Source organism: Copadichromis virginalis, linkage group LG7 (genome assembly GCF_057382275.1).
Source record: "Copadichromis virginalis isolate Kocher_CV1m ecotype Utaka linkage group LG7, C_Virginalis_male_GT1.1, whole genome shotgun sequence".
Classification (NCBI taxonomy): Eukaryota; Metazoa; Chordata; class Actinopteri; order Cichliformes; family Cichlidae; genus Copadichromis; species Copadichromis virginalis.
This window is the reverse complement of record NC_140624.1, coordinates 59,905,779-59,927,513: the sequence shown is the minus strand read 5'-3', so window position 1 is coordinate 59,927,513 and position 21,735 is coordinate 59,905,779. Positions and strand designations below refer to the sequence as shown.

General features: G+C 39.9%; 1 protein-coding gene across 1 annotated transcript; it reads left to right on the top strand.

Moving 5' to 3' along the window:
* The first annotated feature begins 1,300 nt into the window (after positions 1-1,300).
* On the top strand, positions 1,301-16,690 carry fbxw2 (F-box and WD repeat domain containing 2). Its single transcript, XM_085464524.1, has 8 exons — positions 1,301-1,776; positions 2,500-2,792; positions 3,842-4,064; positions 6,715-6,909; positions 11,626-11,759; positions 11,906-11,992; positions 12,109-12,278; positions 14,590-16,690. The coding sequence occupies exons 2-8, from the start codon at positions 2,526-2,528 to the stop codon at positions 14,876-14,878; spliced, it is 1,365 nt and encodes a 454-aa protein (XP_085320650.1). The 5' UTR covers positions 1,301-1,776; positions 2,500-2,525; the 3' UTR covers positions 14,879-16,690.
* Positions 16,691-21,735: the final 5,045 nt, after the last annotated feature.

Below are 21,735 nucleotides of genomic sequence, written 5' to 3'. Positions count from 1 at the left end.
CCATTTCTATCCTTCTTCTTGCTTCCCAACAGCTCATTATGTGCATTTAGGTCTTCAACCCACATTAGAGGGACACCGATTTTATCTGTAATTTCTACGAAATAGTCTTCCTCTAATGTAATGCAGAAATTATATGTACTTACAACAGTAAATTTTCCCCTGTCTGTCCACACTTCTGTTATTATGCACTCAATTATTGCATTCATTTCTAGTCCTTTTCTAATAAAGGTTTTACAGGTTCCAGCACCAAAAGGTTATCTCCTTATTTTTCCTCTCAAATTTGGATCTTGGAATCACAAAACCTAGCCTTGGTTTAAACCAACTTTCTTGTAATATTAACAATGCAAGTAATATTAGGCTTTTAATTATGACCACTTAGAAAATGTTTGAATTCCTATTCATTTGCCATGAGGCTCCTAGCATTCCACTGCATAACAAACAGCAGTATGCAAATGCTACTAGTTGCCATGATCATAACCTCTTTAGAACAAGTCCTCTGTGTCTGTGTCATCCCATCCTAAGTGCTGACTTTGTTTTGTTCTTTGTGCTTCACTGTCCTGAGGATAGGTAATTTGACATATTTCTTCCAAATTAATTTCCTTGAATCCTAGCAGCCTAGCTGCCACATATCCATAACTCGGACACTTGAAACATCTCACTGGAGGGCTCTACCCCATCAAAGTGTAACTAATTCATCCCACATTATTTTCCTTAGTAGCATATCCTTCATTAGAGGTGAGGAGTACTGGGGTAGACCTTATACCATTCCTTGCTATCCTATGGAAGCTTGTTTCCACCACTAAAAATAAATAAATGCTATCTATAATAACTCGAAATTTTTACTTATTTCGAGTTATGGATAGCGTTTTTTTAGTGACGGAATGAAGCTTCCATACATAACTAATGCATTCCTTTATGCTAAGATTTTCTTTTGGACTACTCGGTTCAATTTTTAATTTTATATTTGTCCACCAAGTGGTGCTACTTTTTACCATTCAAAGCCTGCAGCAAAATTTAACTTTTTCACTTTTTTTATTCGACTTTCTTCTCAAAATAGTATTTGTACTATTTTCCTCGAAATAGAGCTTTAATCTCGAAATTTCGACTTTATTCTCAAAATGATCAATAATATTTTGTTTTCTTAACGTGGCGCTATTACTCCGTCGTACTGATACTCCTTTTTTCTTTTAAAAAAAGGGTTCTGACTCTGGACACACCTACTCGCGCGAAAACCGGAAGTTAGTTAATCTATTTGTTTTAGTGCCAGCAGCATTGTCTTGCAGGCAAGTTGCGTCAAAAGAGGGAACGCTGAAAATAAAAATGCAAAAATGTTATAAAGTATAAGTATACTGAATATGCTGGCAAAGCTACTAAATATGCGGTTGTATATTGTTAAATGTTGCCCGTTGTTTTGAGATAAAAACTCTTACTTTGCCTCCTGTAAGATTATACTGAGGGTGACAACGACCTCCTATGAAGGGGTAGCGTTTCCATTATATTATAGTTTCATGCTGTCAGAAGGTGCTATCGTTTTCCCCTGCTGCATGAAATATCTACACCATAGAGCTGTAACGAAGACTACCGTTACGTGTTTTACGTGTAATTCAAAATTAACAAAAACAAGCACTATCGTGGTTGTTAGCTAACCTCAACTACAAAACTAGCTTTCTTTGGAATCCGTTTAACTTGGTGGTTGCCAGATTAGCTTTCGACAGCTAACTTAGCGATGTGACCTAAACCGGGAAAGTGTTGATCCGGAAACTCCCTGCAACTCTGGTTGGTGGGCAATTTGAATTTCCAATTACAGTTATAAATCATTTAATAGCATATACTGTTCTCTAAGTATTTGAGTGTTTCCACTTGTAGCTAGTTTGCTCTAAACAATAACACTGCTACAGAGCTAACGTTAGCTACAAAAGTTGCTAGCTAGTCAGGCTAACTTACAACGAATGCACAAGCAGACACGGGAGCCCATAAAAGTGGCTTCCTTTAAATTTCAATTTTAAATAAGTGAAACATATACCCGAATGTACTTTATTTTACATTCATGTGTCGTTTTCAGGCTCGGAAGGCTTTATGAAGCCTGACGGAAAGCCTTCTGCAGCTTTGGTTATTAGCTACCCTGCTATGGCCGGATCTTAAACGCTGTATGAGTGAGGAGATGATGCTGGTTGATCCAGGTTAAATGTCTGAACCAGGGACACTTCTTAAATCATACATTTTGTACTGTTATTGTTCATGACCTTTCAGGGATTCAGAATTGGCGTCATTCATTCTTCAAGAGATTTAAATGTTAAGGGGTTGGAGGGGCTCAAACGTACTCTTTAAAAAAAAAAAAAAAATATATATATATATATATATATATATATATATATATATATATATATATATATATATATTGCAATGACTGGAGGGCATGTTGAATCTGTCTCTGTGTATGAGTTTGGTAGTTTTCTCCTGACCAAATTGATGAGGTCGGACCCTGCATTATTCTTATAGCTCTTGCAGGTCGCTCTCATGTGCCCATGGAGAAGGCAGCATTTGAGGGGTGGCTGGAGTCAGTCTCTGCTACTTTCCTTACTCTAAATGACCAGCAGCGCAACCAGTCTTTGGACCACCTCATATCTTTAAGTGGTGCTGCTCAGCTCCGCCATCTCTCGAATGGACTAGAGACACTGCTGAAACGTGACTTTTTGCGCCTTCTTCCCTTGGAGTTGGCCTTCTACTTGCTGCGCTGGCTGGATCCTCAGACCTTGCTCACCTGCTGCCTAGTCTGCAAACAATGGAACAAGGTAATTCTAAAATTTCCAGACTCCTTGTTTATCTGACTTTCCTCAAGGAATGAACTGTAAAAGAAAATAATGATTACAAACATTCACAGTGAAATCTAATGCCTTCTTTCAGTTTTTGATAAAAGTGCAGCTATTAGCTTCTGAAAGAATTGTTTGGTTTGTAGAAGGTACTTATCTGTTATTATGCTGTCTATAGCTATCCATTTAATCCTCAATAACAACCTAAATCCAAAAATGCAGATATGACGGTTGTCCAGGCCCAAAGATACAGTCAATAGCTAAACTGACAGACATATACAGACAGTGATGTTGTTGCACTGATGTATGCCCACATATGAGCTTCACTGACAGTTCCAATTGTGATATATTCATGTTGTATTTTCAACATTGTTTTTCTTGGTTTACTGTATCTGTGAAAAAGAATAGTGTTTGTTCAGTGCTCTTGTGGAATACTCTTGAGATGGACATCATGTCAGCACTCTGGATTGATCTGTTGATGAATCTGTAATACTGTCACATTAAAAGTATAACATGTGGGAGCAAAAGCATACAAGACTGCGTTTTATGCACTAATTTTACACATTTATCATGTAGTGTTACTGGTCCAGCCCACTTAACATCAAAGTGGGCTGTATGTGGGGCCAGTGATGTAAAATGCTTGTGACATCTGTGTTTTGGGATGACTTTTGTTTCCTTGCATAAAAAGTGAACACATATTTAGATTACCAAGACTGTATACATTCTCATAGTTAGATGAATATGAACCTCTCCACCAAGTGGCATATACGTTATATATATTGTTGTTTGCATGGACTTTCTGATATGTTTGTTGAAATGTATAGATAATGATTATATGAAGCATGAGCAAAGTGAATTACAGGTGGAAATTTAATTGATTAAATCCGTCATACAGCTTAATTTTTGTGACACAGATGGATAATCAAGTTTTTAAGGATGTTTATTATTGATCCACAGAGCCTGACAACACTTGTTTCACATATCAACTATTCTTACTTTCTTTCTTTTTTTTTTTTTTTTTTTTTTGGTAGGTGATAAACTCTTGCACTGAGGTGTGGCAGGGTGTGTGTCGGGAGCTAGGCTGGAAGACTGATGAGACCATTCAGGATGCATCACATTGGAAGGGGGTCTACCTGAAGGCTAAGCTGCGTATGATGCAGTTAAAGGATCAAGAAGCCTTTGAGACGTCATCACTTATTGGTCACAGTGCTCGAGTATATGCTCTTTATTACAAGGACGGCCTCCTCTGCACAGGTACCCCATGACTGTGTGTTCTGTCTTTATTAGAGTAGCAAAATATCAAATTGGTAGCTCTCAAACGTCTACGATAGAGTCATGACACAGTGCTGTACAGCTCATCAGTTTTATCCAGAGATATTTCTGTCAACCTCATAATACTAACACTCCTTTTAGTTTAACTTCACATCATGTCCTGAGAAATGTACCCATACACACATGAAAAACTGCAGTTTGAAAATAGCATTTAAACAAGTCTATCATCTGACATCTGTATAGACAAAAAGTAAATATAAAACTATTCACTGAATACACTAAAAATACTGATATATGATGTGTTTCAAAGGGTTAAAACCATTTCAATTTTCTCTTAAGCGCAATGGTAAGAGTTATAGTCATTTAAAGAGTGCTTATAAAATAGATCTGTCACCGGGCCTATGGTTTTTTTTGTTTTTTGTTTCTATTTAAAAAGGAATTTGATTTGGAAATTGTCATGACCATGGATTAACGTCCATGAGTACTATTAACAAGAGTTGGGAAATGTCTTCAATCTTAGCACACTCCTTAGTTCAGAGGTGACAGTTCACTTTTCACGTACAGCAGGGGAATTAATTGTTTGATCCCCTGCTGAATTCATAAATTACGTAGTATAAGGTCCAGCTTTTGGCATAGTGCTTTTGGCATAGACAAAGCACATTTCTTATACTCCGGACACATAAGATCTTACCATTGGTTTTCGTTTAGGAAGTAGTTGATCTCTCTCTCGCCTGGAACATTCTTTAGCTGTCTTCTGAGCTTTGACAAATGCACAGTTGCGATAACCACATTTACTCAGGGCCTCTTTGATATGATATCCATTGTCTATGGGGATGGTGTTCACTTTGTGTTGTAGAGTCCTGATGTCACACAATTTGTGTTTGAGTGGATGATGATAGTCAAAACCTTAAAAACTGATTGGTATGTGTCAGTTTACAACTTTCAAATGTTCCCTGTTGTTCACGGTAATTTAAGTTCAAGAACACTACCACGTGATTTTGTCTTTCCTTCTGTGGTGAACCTGATGTGTTAATGTAATCAGTAAATTGTTGTACGTCTTGAAATTTGATTTTCACCCAGGAGTCATTCACATGCAATGCGTCCAGAAAGTATTCACAGTACTTCTCTTGTTCCGAAATGGATTTATATTTAAACTCTATACACCATACCCAATAATGGGTAAATGAAAAAAAAGTTTGCTTTTAATGATTATAGATTTATTCAAAATCTATAATTTAAATATATGCATATGAGAGGATGTCTGGACTATGCTTTTATTGCAGAATTTTTAATAGTACTCAAATTGGACTTTGATCAGTTTGATCAATTTGCATATTAATGATCATGAAACTGCACTTGTGGCTCAATGTTAGGTAATGATGCTAGTTCATGGTTGATATTTGTTATGCACCTGTACAATCTATATAATCTTGAGGAAACCTTATACAGAAAACAGAAGTCACTTGAATGAGTGATCAGAGGTTTCACCTACTGGAAATTCGTAGTGCAGATAAACAGAATTAACTTTCTGGGATTTCATTACTAGGAATATTAAGCATACAACATGATATCTCTTTTCTATCATCAGCAAGTTTCTCTGACGGGTTCCTGGCCTTAAGATCTTAAAACCACACCTTAATTTGTCCTCTACTGTTTCCATTAACTACCATTTCCAATAGGAAATGGTAGTTAATGGAAACTTTACAACTTAGGAAGCTGCTACCTGAAATACTTTGCCAACTTCTTACACCCCAAACAACACACACACATACTGCATTGATGGTTTCATATGCTTTTTATTTTACATTTCATATTCCAACACAGTTTTTCCATTCTCTGCACCCTTGTAGGAAGAGGCTGACTTTCACTCAGGTTCATAGTTATCATAAAAACACTTTTTCTTTGAGTCTGTTTTAGCTACTGTTGGTTCTTCTTTGGAAGTTTGATAGATAAAATAGAGACGAGAGAGTTACTAGGAAAAAAGATAGGCGTGTGAGTTATCCTCTCTTGTCTTGTATCTACATTTGTCTTGCTTAAAGTGATATATAAATGATAACTAGGGCAGCCCTAATCCAAACCTACCTGGCCGTGTGTGAAACAGAAATTGCACCTTAACCCTAACAACTGTTTGTGCCGTTGTTGCCAGCAAGAACTGCACTAAAGTATTTGGGATAACTGTTTTTTGTCTTGTTGTATTTAAAAAAAACAAAAAAAAAACCCACACAATTGGTAGTGGACTTGCTCGTGCGTTTCAGATCATTGTCCTGCCGCATAACTTGAGTGCCCTTGCTTCAGGGCCCAAAGTATGACAAACATGCAAAAAATAAAAACTAAGACATATACTTGTTAATGGTACTGTATAGGTTGCTGTTGTTGTTGTTTTTTCATCTGTATCACATTATGGCACAGTAGTTTCTACCAGTAGCACACTCATAAGGGTTGTTTTGAGTATACCCAGTTTTGTCTTCTTTCATGCAGACCATGTCTGGAATAGGTGTGGAAGCATTGTTTGTAATGTTTGTTTCATTCTCAGTGTGTGAGGGCTTGTACATGTTGAGCCTTCTATATACACTCATGTAGGTTGAACCTGTCACTACAGCAGTAACACTGATGGTTTTTACTTGTTTTTCAGGATCTGACGATCTCTCTGCCAAATTATGGGATGTGCGTACTGGACAGTGCATTTATGGAATTCAGACACACACCTGTGCCACAGTAAAATTTGATGAACAGAAGCTGGTGACTGGGTCCTTTGACAACACTATTGCATGCTGGGAGTGGAGTACAGGGGCTAAAATCCAGCAATTCCGTGGCCACACAGGAGCAGGTTGGTTTCAGTGTTGAGCAATTATGTCCTTATCTAGAATAGGAAGCATATTAATGCTAGAGGAGAGGCAGATAACATGTGGTCAATAGCGAAACGGTCAACTTTGCATGGAAGAAGCGTTATTTTTAGTATTTTATGTTATCTCTTTGTGACAGTGCTTTATATGGCAAGGGAACTTTAAAATCTGTCAAAACAAAGGCATTAAAAAAGTCTGATTAGGCAAGAAACACAAGTCCACAGACAGTTTTGAAACAAACCTAAAAGGAAATGGCAAAAAATATAACCCAACTGTCTGTGCACATTTCTGTACACTGTGGAATATTTAGCAGTCATCTGCCACCAAGTTTGGGGATTAAAAAGAGTAATTCAGTTCAATTCAATTTTATTTATATAGCGCCAAATCACAACAAAAGTCGCCTCAAGGCGCTTCATAGATACAGAGAAAAACCCAACAATCATATGACCCCCTATGAGCCAGCACTTTGGCGACAGTGGGAAGGAAAAACTCCCTTTTAACAGGAAGAAACCTCCGGCAGAACCAGGCTCAGGGAGGGGCGGCCATCTGCTGCGACCGGTTGGGGTGAGAGAAGGAAGACAGGATAAAAGACATGCTGTGGAAGAGAGACAGAGGTTAATAACAGATATGATTCAATGCAGAGAGGTCTGTTAACACATAGTGAGTGAGAAAGGTGACTGGAAAGGAAAAACTCAATGCATCATGGGGATCCCCCGGCAGCCTACGTCTATTGCAGCATAATTAAGGGAGGATTCAGGGTCACCTGGTCCAGCCCTAACTATATGCTTTAGCAAAAAGGAAAGTTTGAAGCCTAATCTTAAAAGTAGAGATAGTGTCTGTCTCCCGAATCCAAACTGGAAGCTGGTTCCACAGAAGAGGGGCCTGAAAACTGAAGGCTCTCCCTCCCATTCTACTTTTAAATACTCTAGAAACAACAAGTAGGCCTGCAGAGCGAGAGTGAAGTGCTCTAATAGGGTGATATGGTACTACAAGGTCATTAAGATAAGATGGGGCCTGATTATTTAAGACCTTGTATGTGAGGAGCGGGATTTTGAATTCAATTCTGGATTTAACAGGAAGCCAATGAAGGGAAGCCAAAACAGGAGAAATATGCTCTCTCTTTCTAGTCCCTGTCAGAACTCTTGCTGCAGCATTTTGGATTAGCTGAAGGCTTTTCAGCGAGTTTTTTGGACATCCTGATAATAATGAATTACAGTAGTCCAGCCTGGAAGTAATAAATGCATGAACTAGTTTTTCAGCGTCACTCTGAGACAGGATATTTCTAATTTTAGAGATGTTGCGCAAATGGAAGAACACAGTCTTACATATTTGTTTAATATGTGCGTTGAAGGACATATCCTGGTCAAAAATCACTCCAAGGTTCCTCACAGCGTTACTGGAGGCCAAGGTAATGCCATCCAGAGTAAGAATCTGGTTAGACACCATATTTCTAAGATTTTCAGGGCCGAGTACAATAACCTCAGTTTTATCTGAATTAAGAAGCAGAAAGTTAGCGGCCATCCAGATTTTTATGTCTTTAAGACATTCCTGCAGTCTAACTAATTGGTGTGTGCTATCTGGCTTCATGGACAGATAGAGCTGGGTGTCATCTGCATAGCAGTGAAAATGTATGCTATGTCTTCTAATGATGCTGCCTAAGGGAAGCATGTATAATGTAAACAGAATTGGTCCTAGCACTGAACCCTGTGGAACTCCATAATTAACCTCAGTGTGTGAAGAGGACTCTCCATTTACATGCACAAATTGGAGTCTATTAGATAGATATGATACAAACCACTGCAGCGCAGTACCTGTAATACCTACAGCATGTTCTAATCGCTCTAATAGGATATTATGGTCAACAGTATCGAATGCTGCACTAAGGTCTAGCAGGACAAGCACAGAGATGAGTCCACTGTCAGAGGCCATAAGAAGATCATTTGTAACCTTCACTAAAGCTGTTTCTGTGCTGTGATGAGCTCTGAAACCTGACTGAAACTCTTCAAATAAGCCATCCCTCTGCAGATGATCTGTTAGCTGTTTGACAACTACTCTTTCAAGGATTTTTGATATGAAAGGAAGGTTGGCTTATAATTAGCTAAGACTGCTGGGTCTAGAGATGGCTTTTTGAGTAAAGGTTTAACTACAGCCAGTTTGAAGGCCTGTGGTACATAGCCGATTATTAGAGATAGGTTGATCATATTTAAGATTGAAGAATTAATTAATGGCAGGACTTCTTTGAGCAGTTTTGTAGGAATGGGGTCTAAAAGACACGTTGATGGTTTGGAGGAAGTAATTATTGAAGTTAACTCAGAAAGATCAATTGGAGAAAAAGAGTCTAACTTAACATCAATGGTACTAAGAGTAGCTGTAGATAATATTACATCTGTGGGATGATTATTGGTAATTTTTTCTCTAATGATAAAAATTTTATTTGTGAAGAAGTTCATGAAGTCATTACTAGTTACCGTTAAAGGGATGGTTGGCTCAACAGAGCTCTGACTTTTTGTCAGCCTGGCTACAGTGCTGAAGAGAAACCTGGGGTTGTTCTTATTTTCTTCAATCAGTGATGAATAGTAAGATGTTCTGGCTTTGCGGAGGGCTTTCTTATAAAGCAGAAAACTATTTCTCCAGGCTAAATGATGATCTTCTACATTTGTGACACGCCATTTCCTCTCCAGATTATGAGTCATCTGCTTTAGGCTACGTGTTTGAGAATTATACCACGGAGTCAGGTACTTCTGATTAGAGACTAGAGCTGGGCGATAGAACGATAACGATATGTATCGCGATATAACTTTTACTCGATAGAGAAATTAAGCTATCGCGATAGACCTCGCCGCTCTTGTCCTCTTAAAAAAAAAAAAAAAAGTCAGCCAATCCAAATTAAGTAGCCCAGAGCCGAACCAATCACAGCCGCAGCGTCACGTCGCGTGACTTGTTACGTACAGCACAAGTGCCAAGCTGCACGTGTGTTTGTTTGGGAAGCAGCCAGCGGGTAATGGAGCCAGCGCGTAATGGAGGAAATGAGTGTGCCGACTAGAAAAATCAACCGAGCGTGACCGAAGCGAAAACAGATGATGGTTCCAATGCCGGAGAGATTGTCGAACGGAAGAGCCATAGAAGTTCCGTAGTGTGAAGGTATTTCGGCTATTTCAAGTCTGACAAAAAACAGAGTAGCGTGCACTGTAAATTGTGCCGAAAGCAAGTCTGGAAATACAATAAACTGGTGCATGCGTCACACTGTGCGCCACGTTATTGTTTCGGTGAAATGAATTTCTACAATACTGTTAATTCTACTCTCTGCAGTGTTTAAATGCTTACATATACACACAGTTACTGTCCGTCCACACATACGACTCGGTTCTGCTTCTATGCCCCAGCTTTGTTTACTTTTTCCCACCGAGGCTTCTAGACTTCTGATTGGCCAACATTTCTGCACGGTTAGGAATCTAGCGCCACCTGCTGCTTTGGCATGTTCATAGCAGCGTTTTCCTTCATTTCTGCCTTTATGTGTGGACGGGATTATTTTTTAAAACGAAAACGGAAAATCTCCGTTTTCAAAAATACCCGTGTACGTGTGGACGTAGCCTCAGTCTCTGACTGGAAGCGCTAATTCGTCATTCGGCTTTTGTCAGACTAAAGTAACTGTTAAAACTGTTTGAAAAGCTAAGCTATACAACAAGGAGAGATTGAGAATTTCCTTTTAGTTCTCAGTTTATTTGATATTGACAAAAGTTAGTCAGTTTTGTCTGTTCTTCTGTAAAACAAACTAAGATTTATTTTTAGAATTAATATTTTGTTTCTAAGTGGAATTGACAATTTAGTCTGTTTCGTTTGTTCTATTTTGAAACTTAAACGCTTTAGCGGCTGCCTTTTGTGTAGTTTGCAATATTTGCCTTTATTTATCTGAAAAAGTCTCATGTTCCTTAAGTACATCTACCCTGTTGAACTTATTATGAGAAATAAATATTTAAATCAAAACAAGCTGCTGATTATTTCACATTTTACTTGTGAGCAACGGCACATTTAAATCTTACAAATATAGTTATTTGGCTTATATCGTGATAGATATCGTTATCGACTGAAATGAAAAAAACATATCGTGATATGAAAAAATCTCATATCGCCCAGCTCTATTAGAGACCTTAGTTTTCACTGGAGCTACAGTATCCAGAGTCGTACGTAGTGAGGAGGTGAAATTATTAACAAGATAATCGACCTCTGATGGGGTAGCGTTCAGATAGCTGCTCTGCTCTGTGTTGGTACAGGGCATTGAAGATGATAACAGTGGGTGGATTATATTCTTAAACTTAGTTACAGCGCTTTCAGAAAAACATCTACTTTGATAAAGTCTACTCTCCACTGCTGTGTAATCAATTATTGTAAATGTAAATGTTATCAGGAAATGATCAGACAGGAGAGGGTTTTCAGGAAACACTGTTAAATGTTCAGTTTCTATGCCATATGCCAGAGTAGAGAGATGGAGTACACTGAAACAGTCACTGGTGGATTCAAGAGCTTTTGTAAAGATGAGGGTTATCAAGAATGGGACAGTTCCATTTTTGTTATACTAGTGGAACTTCTCCTAGGCAAAGCTTGGTATTATCTGCCAACAAGAATAGCTACATGTTTAATGTGTGCGACAGCTCCTAACTGTGTGTGTGTGTGCGCGCGCATGTGTATGTGCACGTGTGCAGTTTTCAGTGTCGACTACAATGATGAGCTGGATGTACTTGTCAGCGGCTCTGCAGACTTCTCAGTGAAGGTCTGGGCTTTATCTGCTGGTGCCTGTCTCAACACGCTGACTGGACACACTGAGTGGGTAACAAAGGTCAGAATTTTATGGGTTTTTTTGTCTGAGTTTGTGTGAAACTTATTTCCATTACTTCAATTACTGGCAGGAAATAACCAATCTTAATGTTTTTTGTTTGTTGTTGTTTTAAAGATGTGAAACTTTTGTTGATTTTCTGTTATCAGGTGATACTACAGAAGAGTGAAGTGGAATCAATGGTGCACAGTCCTGGTGATTACATTCTCCTCAGTGCTGACAAGTATGAGATTAAGGTAATGTTCCCTTTCATAGTTAATGTGTTTTAAAGGAAAACGACTTGTTCATCATACATGACCTGCTATATCTAAAGAGTCCATAAGATGGAGCCAGTCCTGTGTTTTGTGTACAGGTATGGCCTTTAGGCCGAGAGATCAACTGCAAGTGTTTAAAGACACTGTCGGTGTCAGAGGACCGCAGCATCAGCCTCCAACCTCGCCTGCAGTTTGATGGACGCTACATCATATGCAGCTCTGACCTCGGAGTCTATCAGTGGGATTTTGCCAGTTTTGAGATTCTCAGGTAAAATAGGTTGCATAATTTTAGAAAACATGCAGGTGCCTAGTATGAAGTAGGAACAGAAAATGCAGTGGTTAGTACTGTTGAGTTTCACTCCCCCATCAGACCGGGCCCTTTTTGTGTGGAGTTTGCATGTTCTCCCTGTGTTTGCGTTTTGTTTTCTCCAGGTAATCCGGTTTCCTCCTGCAGTTCCTCCGTGAGTGGTTGTCTATCTCTCTGTGTTAGCCCTGTGACAAACTGGCAATCTGTCCAGGGTGTACCTTGCATCTCGCCCTGTGATAGCTGAGATAGGCTCCAGCTCTTCTGCAACCCTCATAAGGATAAGCACAAGAGGATGGATGGATAGAGAAAATCAAATAAAACTACAGCATACAAAAAGCTAGTTAAAAACTGAAGTAACCAAGGAAAGTGTCCGTCGATCACCTTGTTCACATTTCCTTCCCAAGATGTCCATATGACATTCTTTTGGGATTTTAAAGTTGTAAGATCATGAGGGTTGTACTAAAGTGGAGGAAATAATTATTTGATCACCTGTTCAATTTGTATTGATGACAAGGCTGTAACCCTGAAATTCAGATTATAATTCCATTCATCCATTCTCTTCAGTTTAACATTTTCAGGGTCGCGGGGGGACTGGAGTCCATCCCTGCTGTCTTATGGCGAGAGGCAGGGTACACTCTGGAAAGGTCGCTAGTTTGTCACAGGGCTAACACATAGAGACTGGTTAGGAAAAGCTTTGTGTCATAAGCACAACATCAGAAAAAATGCAACATGTAAAACCGACCCAAATTGACCACTGACATATTTTAGTGTGGTTTATCCATCAGTTTGCTTTTGTTCTAGATTTAACTGCCAGTTCTCTATCAGCAATTATGGCGTGTAAGGGGAAATTTGATAACATACCGAATTCTAGTTCCAAATTTGTTATTGATATTTGTTTTGTTGGCACCCCTCTGAAATTCCTGAACCTCTAAAAAATCCTGTTTGATTGAAAAGTAGCCTGATTAGAGTAGGATGAATCAGCATCCCCAAGTCATACTGTTAGAATCCTCGAAGCATAAGCCGAAGAGTGGCAGCAGTCTTTGACTCCAGTTAAATAATCAACCAAAGACCCAAGCAGAGTTGTAATTAACTTGAAAGGCTAAATCTTAGCCTTGTACATTGTAACTGGAAAACTCACAACGTTATTTGTTGTATATCATTCTCCTGGCCTTTACTCAGTTTCCATCTGAATTCTCAGACTTTTATCTTATTTAGTACTCAGGTCAGGTAAAGTGATTAATATGGGTGATTTTAATATTCATGTATATCAGGGGTGTCCAACTCCAGGCCTCAAGGGCCAGTGTCCTGCAGGTTTTGGATGTGTCCTTGATCCAACACTGCTGATTTAAATGGCTAAATGACCTCCTCAACATGTCTTGAAGTTCTCCAGAGGCCTGGTAATGAACTAATCATTTGATTCAGTTGTGTTGACCCAGGGTGATGTCTAAAACCTGCAGGACACCAGCCCTTGAAGCCTGGAGTTGGGCACCCCTGTTGTAGATGCTGAGCACACTACACAACACTATATTTAATCTGTTATTAGACTCAGGTGACTTCCATCAAAATGCATATGAGACCACCCACCACTTAAATCATACTCAAGAAATCCCTTTTTAATAAAATTTCGATTTACTATAATTGATTGCACAACAGTGGGGAATATGTTTCATTACAGTAGATGTGTTTCTGAAAGTGGTGTAACTAAGTTCAAATGTAATTCCTCCACTGTTAACATTTTCAATGCTGTGTGCCAACACAATGCAGAACAGCTACCTAAACTGTACTCGCACAGAGGTTGATTATCTTGCCAATAGTGTTACATCCTCACTGTGTACGACGATGGATACTGTGGCTCTTCTGAAAAAGCCTTAAATCAGAAGTGCTCGACTCCCTGGTGTGACTCACAAATGTACAGTAATAAGGTCCCATCTTAAACACCTCATATCACCACCCCTTTAATCTTAGATTCCTGACTTAGTTGTAGTTCCAAGAGTATTTAAAAGTAGCATGGGAGGTAGAGCCTTTAGCTTTCAGGCCCCTTTTCTGTGGATTCAGTTCCAATTTGGATTTGGGTAACATAATTTTATGATTATACTTAAAACAAATGTGTAGACCATTATGCTATAGAGCATCTATAGAGCATCTATAGAGCATCTAGCATCTAGTTGTTGTTGTTGTTTTTTAAACTCTTTGCATGTACAATCAGAGCAAACTCATGAGTAACCGATTATATTTTGGCAACTTTAAATGCAGCTTATCTTTATTTTCCCAGGGTGATAAAAATGCAAGATCCAGCCAACCTGTCCCTGCTCAGCTTTGGTGAAGTGTTTGCGCTTCTTTTTGACAACCACTTCTTGTATGTGATGGACCTGAGGACAGAGGCTATCTCAGGCCGTTGGCCTCTACCAGCGTATAGAAAATCCAAGCGAGGATCCAGCTTTCTGGCCGGCGTGACCTCTTGGCTTAACGGTTTGGATGGGGGCAATGACTCTGGACTGGTGTTTGCCACCAGCATGCCAGACCATAGCATTCACTTAGTACTGTGGAAGGAGAACGGATAAACACAGACAGGGTCAGTGTACCTGAGACTGCTAGAATATGAGCTGCGTCATGCATGCTCTGGAATATATCAACCCTAACTGCCAAGATAGATCATACATGGACCAAAGCATTTTCTTTTTAGCCATTTTTTCTTCAGCATACAGTCATCCTCTAGAAACCCACATGAGCACTCACAGTTGGAAATGGAAGATGAAGAAATCATTTTTCTGACCTTGTACAATCGTTCCTGATTTCTAAAGAAGCCTGAAAACCTTTCACTGGTTTTCTTATCTTGGACAAAGAAGAAAAACAGACTTAGTGTGAAGACCAGTAATTGCTAATAGTTGGCCCCCAGAATAAATACCATCATAGAAATTCTCCTGTGATGGCCTCAGCTGTGAAAGAGGAAATGTGTTAGGCAGTTTTGCAGTGTGTGATTGGGTGTTATTTCTGGGTGAACTTTTATAAACACTATTAGGTCATGTTGCATGCACCAAGAGCACATCCATTGTCAAGCCAGTCTCCACACTGACCTGCTTAAATATTGGTCTCCATCAGGAAAAGCAGGGTTGCCTTAAACCAGTGGTTTTTGAACTTCCTCTGGTATTCCTCCTTTCAGAATTTGCAGAAAGTTGACACTCAAGTCTGTCTCACCCTGCAAGAAAATAAACTAAAGTCTGACACATATATATATATATGTATATATGTGTATATATATGTATATATGTGTATATATGTGTCAGACTTTAGTTTATTTTCTTTGCATAAATTTTGTCATTTAACTTGGTTTGACACCATATTTTCCGCTGGTTGTCCACACCTCGAATTACGAGAGCCACTGCAGTAAACACAGAAACTGTTTTGAAATAAGATGGGAATATAAAGATTAACACCACTTAACTGCGTGTTTAAGTGACATTTTTGCTGAATTGGTGTATATGTATACAATGTACAATATTGGGCGTTTTCACTAAATTCCACTGAAGATTATATGATAAGAGGTTTCAGTGTCAGCTTGAGTGAGTTGGGGTGCCTTTTCAGTTCATTTGATGTTAAAAACTAGAAGTCCTGGTAACTTTGGCACATTGCAGTGTTGTTACATTGTTCTTTTCTTTTGATATTTTTGTACTTGATATACTCTCAGTCTCAGATGTCTGGATTTTTATTGCTACTGCCTGGCATAAATTTCTTGGGGAACAAATGAGAAATTGACTATTCAACATCAATTTTATTTTTGTGAAAGGTCTCAATATTTCACACAGCTGAGATAGTGACTTCTGCCAAACTGACTATTTTAAATTTCAAAAGGAGTTTTGACCAGTTTTTCCATAATGTAAATTCTGTTAAACGTGCCTCATTCTATGTCACCTTTTTATTATCCCCCACTTTTCATTGTCTTTTTTTGGCACTGGCAGGCCTTATATGACCATGGATCAGAGTGCATTCACCAGACTTGATTTATGAGATTTAATTCATTATTAATGATCTTTTTCTTGTATCCTCACATGGATGAATGTACACAGCACACTTACAGACTGCTTTTAGATTAACACTTCCAGTCCAATTAAAACAATACCGCTATACTGTATTCTGACTGTTGTCTTGACCGTTACAACACATTTAAAACCCAGTAACATGACTTGTAAATAAAGTGAAAAATGTGAAATAAGAAAATTTCTATGTTCATGTACCTTTCAGAGTTGGTTTCATTGCATTTAAGCACTTAGATCACAAATTATTTTGCTCATCTGTAATCATTCTTTGGTTACTTGCACCTATCTATAATCTGCTTCAGTTCTGCAGTCCTTCAAATAAATAATGTAGCAGATGCATCTGTTTGTGTTTTATCATGCCAAAAATGGTGTATCCAGGCTTTTTTCCTGAAAGCTGAGTTTGTTAACCCAGAAAGAGCGCTAACCTAACCTGTATTTGACTCACTAATTCTGCACATCTAACCTGCTTGCAGGCAAGTTTTCTTCAGCAAGCTCTGACTCCTCCCCTTCTTCTGCACCTGAACTAATTGACTCTGGGTTTAACTTTTGCGTTCATACAGATATCAAAGGAAATGGCGGTTTACAATTAATTTGCCAAAGTTTACAACTTTGTAAACTTGTAGTCCTATTTAGATATTAGAGTTGCGTTATGTGTTTACCATGAGGTAATTTATAATTAGTTATTGAATTGAAAGGCTGACATCACTCAGTGGACATGGATTTTTTTTTAAAGGCACAGGAGATCTATAAAATCTATAGGTTACATCTTCCTAACACTGGGCGAAAGGGTTCCCTGGAAATATTAAAATAAAACTGATTGCAAACTGCAACATTTAGATTCAGTTCCAACTTTTAGATAAATTAGTTTTTTCACTGTTTGCCAGTTTAAATGTTAAATTAGCTTTACTGACATCAACATAACATTGTGAAGTTTGTTTGTTTTTTCAGGTTTTCTGTCCCAAAAAGGCAGATGCAAGTTGGTTCAATCAACATCATCATCATGGTTGCTAAACCTGCTTTCTAGAACTAGAAAGAAAAAACATATTTCTCATATACTGGCTTTTCTTCGTTGGCTCCTTGTTAAATCCAGAACTGAATTTTAAAGCCTTCTCATTAAATATGAGGTCCTGAATATCCAGGCCCTTATCTTACCTCAAAGACCTCATAGTACGGTATTACCCCAATAGAGCACTAAGCTCTCAGATTGCAGGTTTGTGGTTCCTAGGGTATTTAAACATAGAATGGGAGGCAGAGCCTTCAGATTTCTTCTGTGGAACCAGCTCCCAGTTTTAATTTGGGTGACAGAAACCCCCTCTACTTTTAATATTAGTTTTAAAACTAAAAAATAAAGAAAAAAACATATCGTTGGGGCTGGATAAGTTGACCCTGAATCCTCGCTTAGGCTGTTGGAGACTTCCTTTGAGTCTTCACTCGCCTTTTTTACTCATTGTATTTATATACCACTGTATTTAATCATTAGTTATTATTAATATCTGGCTCTCAGCTCTGGTATCTCCAGCTCCACCTCCTGTCATTTTGCTGATGTCCCCACCTCCAAATTATGCATCATAGCAGGTCTTAATGTCTTCCTTTCACTCTTGCTGCTATCCACCTGTCACAAATCACTCCTGAAACTCATCTCTGCCTGCTTGACCCTGTCCGTACTCTCTTCTTCACCTCTCTTGTGCACTGTCCATTGCTTTGTATTATTGACCCCATCTGTTTAAACTTGTCTACCTTCTCTACTGCTGTTCCTTGCAACTTCACTGTTTTACCTGCCTCTTTCTCATTCACAAATGTGTATTCCATCTTGCTTCTACAGACTCTCGATTCTGTCTTTGCACTTGCTCCTTACACTCATAACAGATCACAATGTCTGTTAACATGGACACCTTCCTGATCTCATCTGTCAAACTATCTATCACCATGTCAAACATGATCGGGCTTGGCACCAATCAATGATGTAATCCTAGCCCCACTTTGTACCCATCTGTCTCTTCAACTGCACACCTCACTACTGTTTAGCTCTCCTCATAGACATGATGCATCATCCTCACTTACACTACCAGTGGGAACAAAACGAATATGACTGCACATTTACGCCGACATCACCCTAGTGCAAAGACAAGTGGAAGCAGACAAAAACAACAAGCATGCATGCTACAAACTTTACCCGAGTCATTTAGACAGCCGTTAGCACGTGATTCTCCTTATGGGGACCTGATATGTTTAATATGCTGCTGAGAGTATACCCCAGAAGAAGCGTATAGTATAGCTTTTATTTTGGAAAGAGCCATTTCTCTGTAATAAACTCTCTTCTCCAAAGATGAGTGATTTCTCAATCAGATTTTTTTTTCCATTATTTTGTTGTTTCAGCAACATTAAATTTAAAAACTGTACTTCTGAGTTAAAATATATATTTATAATTTTAATAAATGACAAATTAAAAAGGCATGAACATTTTTTTGTATCGAAAAAATATCGAACCGTGACACCAAAGTATTGAACCGAACCATGAATTTTGTGTATCATTGCACCCCTACTAAATACACAAAAGGATAACGAGGGAATGAGGAATGAGGAAACAGCTGGGACTAATCACGCACATGAGACAGGGAGGAAGCAAAACAGAATACTCTAACACAGGACACGGGACTGTCAAAGTAAAACAGGAACTACAGGAACATAGAGTAAGGAATGACGAAGGAACACAGGGGAGGTAGTAACAAAACCTAAAGACTAGAAATCACAAAATACGAAAGAATAACTAAGGGAGCTAGAAATACAAAAGAATAAACCACTAGAAAAACCACTAAATCACAGAATATCATTAATCAAAACATAAGCACTGGGTTACCAGACCCAGGACCATGACAGCAACACAAAATAGGTTAACAATTTAAAGCTATTCTGCAGCAATGGAGGTTGGTCGAGTCCTGAAAGCTGGTGCTACTAATCCCTACAGGTGTTCTAACTTTTCTGGATTACTTACAACCCCCTCTGTGTGCATAAAAGCAGTACTGGAACACACTGCTAGTACCATACCCTCATGAGCATCAGTTGAACAGTATTGTACTGCAGAAAGTAGTTTGTTGCTACAAAAATGGCAAGAAAAAGGCAATTAAAAATGGAAGAGACAGATCATCATAACACTTGAAAGTGTAGGTCTTTCCTACAGAAAAATTGGAAAGAAAGTCAAGGTGTCAGCGAGTACAGTTTCCTTCACCATCAAAAGGCACTCAGAAACTGGAGCAAACTCAGGAAGAGGTCTGGAAGACCCAAAGCCACAACTGAATCAGAAGACAAGTTTCTGAAAGTTATCAGCTTGTGTGATAGGCAGCTCACAGAACAACAGCTTCAAGCACAGCTTAATAGTGGTTGTAGTAAGCAAGTCTGAGTTTCAACTATGAAGAGAAGACTTCGAGCTGCAGGTTTGACAGGACGAGTTGCAGCAAGAAAGTCAGATGTCTGAATAAGACAAAGAGGCTTGCCTGGGCCATGTAAAACCACAATTGGACTACTGAAGACTTGAAGAAGGTATTATGGACTGATGAATCAAAATTTCAGATCTTCGGCTCATCACATAGGATCTTTGTATGCCGTCAAGTAGACGAAAGGATGGTTCCACACTGTGTGGCATCAACTGCCAAACATGGAGGAGGAATTGTGATGGTCTTTTTTTTTTTTTTTTTTTTTTTTTTTTGGCCTGTCCCGTTTGGCTCTTTTGCCCTCAGAATTGTTGTCTAAAGGCAAAGAAAGATGCCCAACGGATTTACTTTACCAAACTGACCATCCCAGCCTTGCCGTAATGGTCCATTTGATTCACTTTTTATTGTTTATTTTATTTTCACTTACTGAATACGGGACAGACTTGACTGGGGGAAAGAAGGGGAGAAAGAAAGAGGGAAAGAGAAACAGCTGAGAAGAGGGACGGGGGAGAAGGGCAAAAGACAAAAACCAACAGAACGGGCAGAGAAAAAAAATGCATATATCAATCACCTGGGTCACCTGCTGAGAAAGAAAAAAGAAAGCAAGCAGAAGAGAACAAGAGTAATAGAATAAACAACATCACAATGATATATGGGAATATGACAGTAAATACTAAATGTTAAACATTATTGTGCAGCACATAAGATCAACAGAACACAGTGTACTTTGAGGTAGGAGCCAAAAAGGGTGTAGTTTGTGGGTGTGATCACCCGTGTGTACACCTGTGAGCATGGACGCGCTTGTTTTTTGTTTTTTAAAAGGTTCCTTCATGTAATAATCTGCTAGAGGGTGTGGGGGGGCCACAGCCCCGTCCTCCAGGGCATGAAGCAGGTGTGGAGGAGATCAAAACTCCAGACATCCAGAGGCCCCCAGAACACAAGAGACCAAGGAAGACCAACAGAGGGGCAGCTGCGCCACTGTCCCGGAAAGAGCTGAGGAGAGTCCCAGATGAGGGCTCACTCAGCAGCCGCGGAGCAGAAGCCAGGGGGAGTTGCAGTGACGCGCCCGTGAGCTCCGCCGGCAGCCAGCTGCACCTGAGTGACCGAGCCCCAGGCCGAGAAGCCGGGGGCACCCCACCTCCGAAGTGGCCCGAGCGAGCCCCAGGCTCCAGGCCCCGATAAGCGGCCGCCAAGGAGTGAGCCGGTGTGTACCTGGACGCCCACCCCCGGACACAAAGAACCACCAACGCACCGATGTCTGAGGGAGTCCGCCACTGGCAGGGGAAGTGGTGGTAGGGGGAGATAGGCCTCCAAACCTTGGAGGGCCTGAGATGTCCCCAGAGAGGTGGCGCCTGACACCCAACCTCACATATAGACACAGACATACAGGCACACACAGATGCAAACATCCATTCCCACCTTCATGCTCTCATATGCACTTACTACACACTCAACCAACGTGGAGACAGACATAAAAAGACGTTGTACACACGATCACACTCCCCAAGCGTACTCTACAAACCGGGTCTAGGTGCCCCCGCCCCTGGAGGGGGGAACTGCACCCAGACCCAGGTGGTGTTTCCCTTTTCCCTGCGGTGGGGGGAGGCAGACCGCCCCGACTCCACAGCAGCAGGAAGGCTCCACACTCCAGACCGCAGTCGGACGGCCAACTCCTCCTCCTAGCCCCCCTGCTCCAGCAGGTCGCAGAGAATGGGGGTGAGAGAAGACTCCAAACCTCCCTCCACCCGCTCATTGTAGTGTTGATGCATGTGTGTTTTAAGGTGCATTTAAAACCCAGGAGGGCTTGGAGCTACCTGCCAGAGAGCAGCAGGTAAGCGCATGGTCCCTCCTGCTAGCCCTCAATGTCTATGTGTATTTAAAATTGAGAGGTGGGCAACGATGCCAGGGGTGGGGTGTACACCCTGATGGTACTTTGGACTCCGTGTATCGTGCCCA

Coding starts and splice junctions, on each gene's coding strand:
- fbxw2 (XM_085464524.1), top strand. CDS start 2,526: ATGGAGAAGGCAGCATTTGAGGGGTGGCTGGAGTCAGTCTCTGCTACT. Junction 2,793..3,841: donor TCTGCAAACAATGGAACAAG/GTAATTCTAAAA, acceptor TTTTTTTGGTAG/GTGATAAACTCTTGCACTGA. Junction 11,760..11,905: donor ACACTGAGTGGGTAACAAAG/GTCAGAATTTTA, acceptor TTCTGTTATCAG/GTGATACTACAGAAGAGTGA.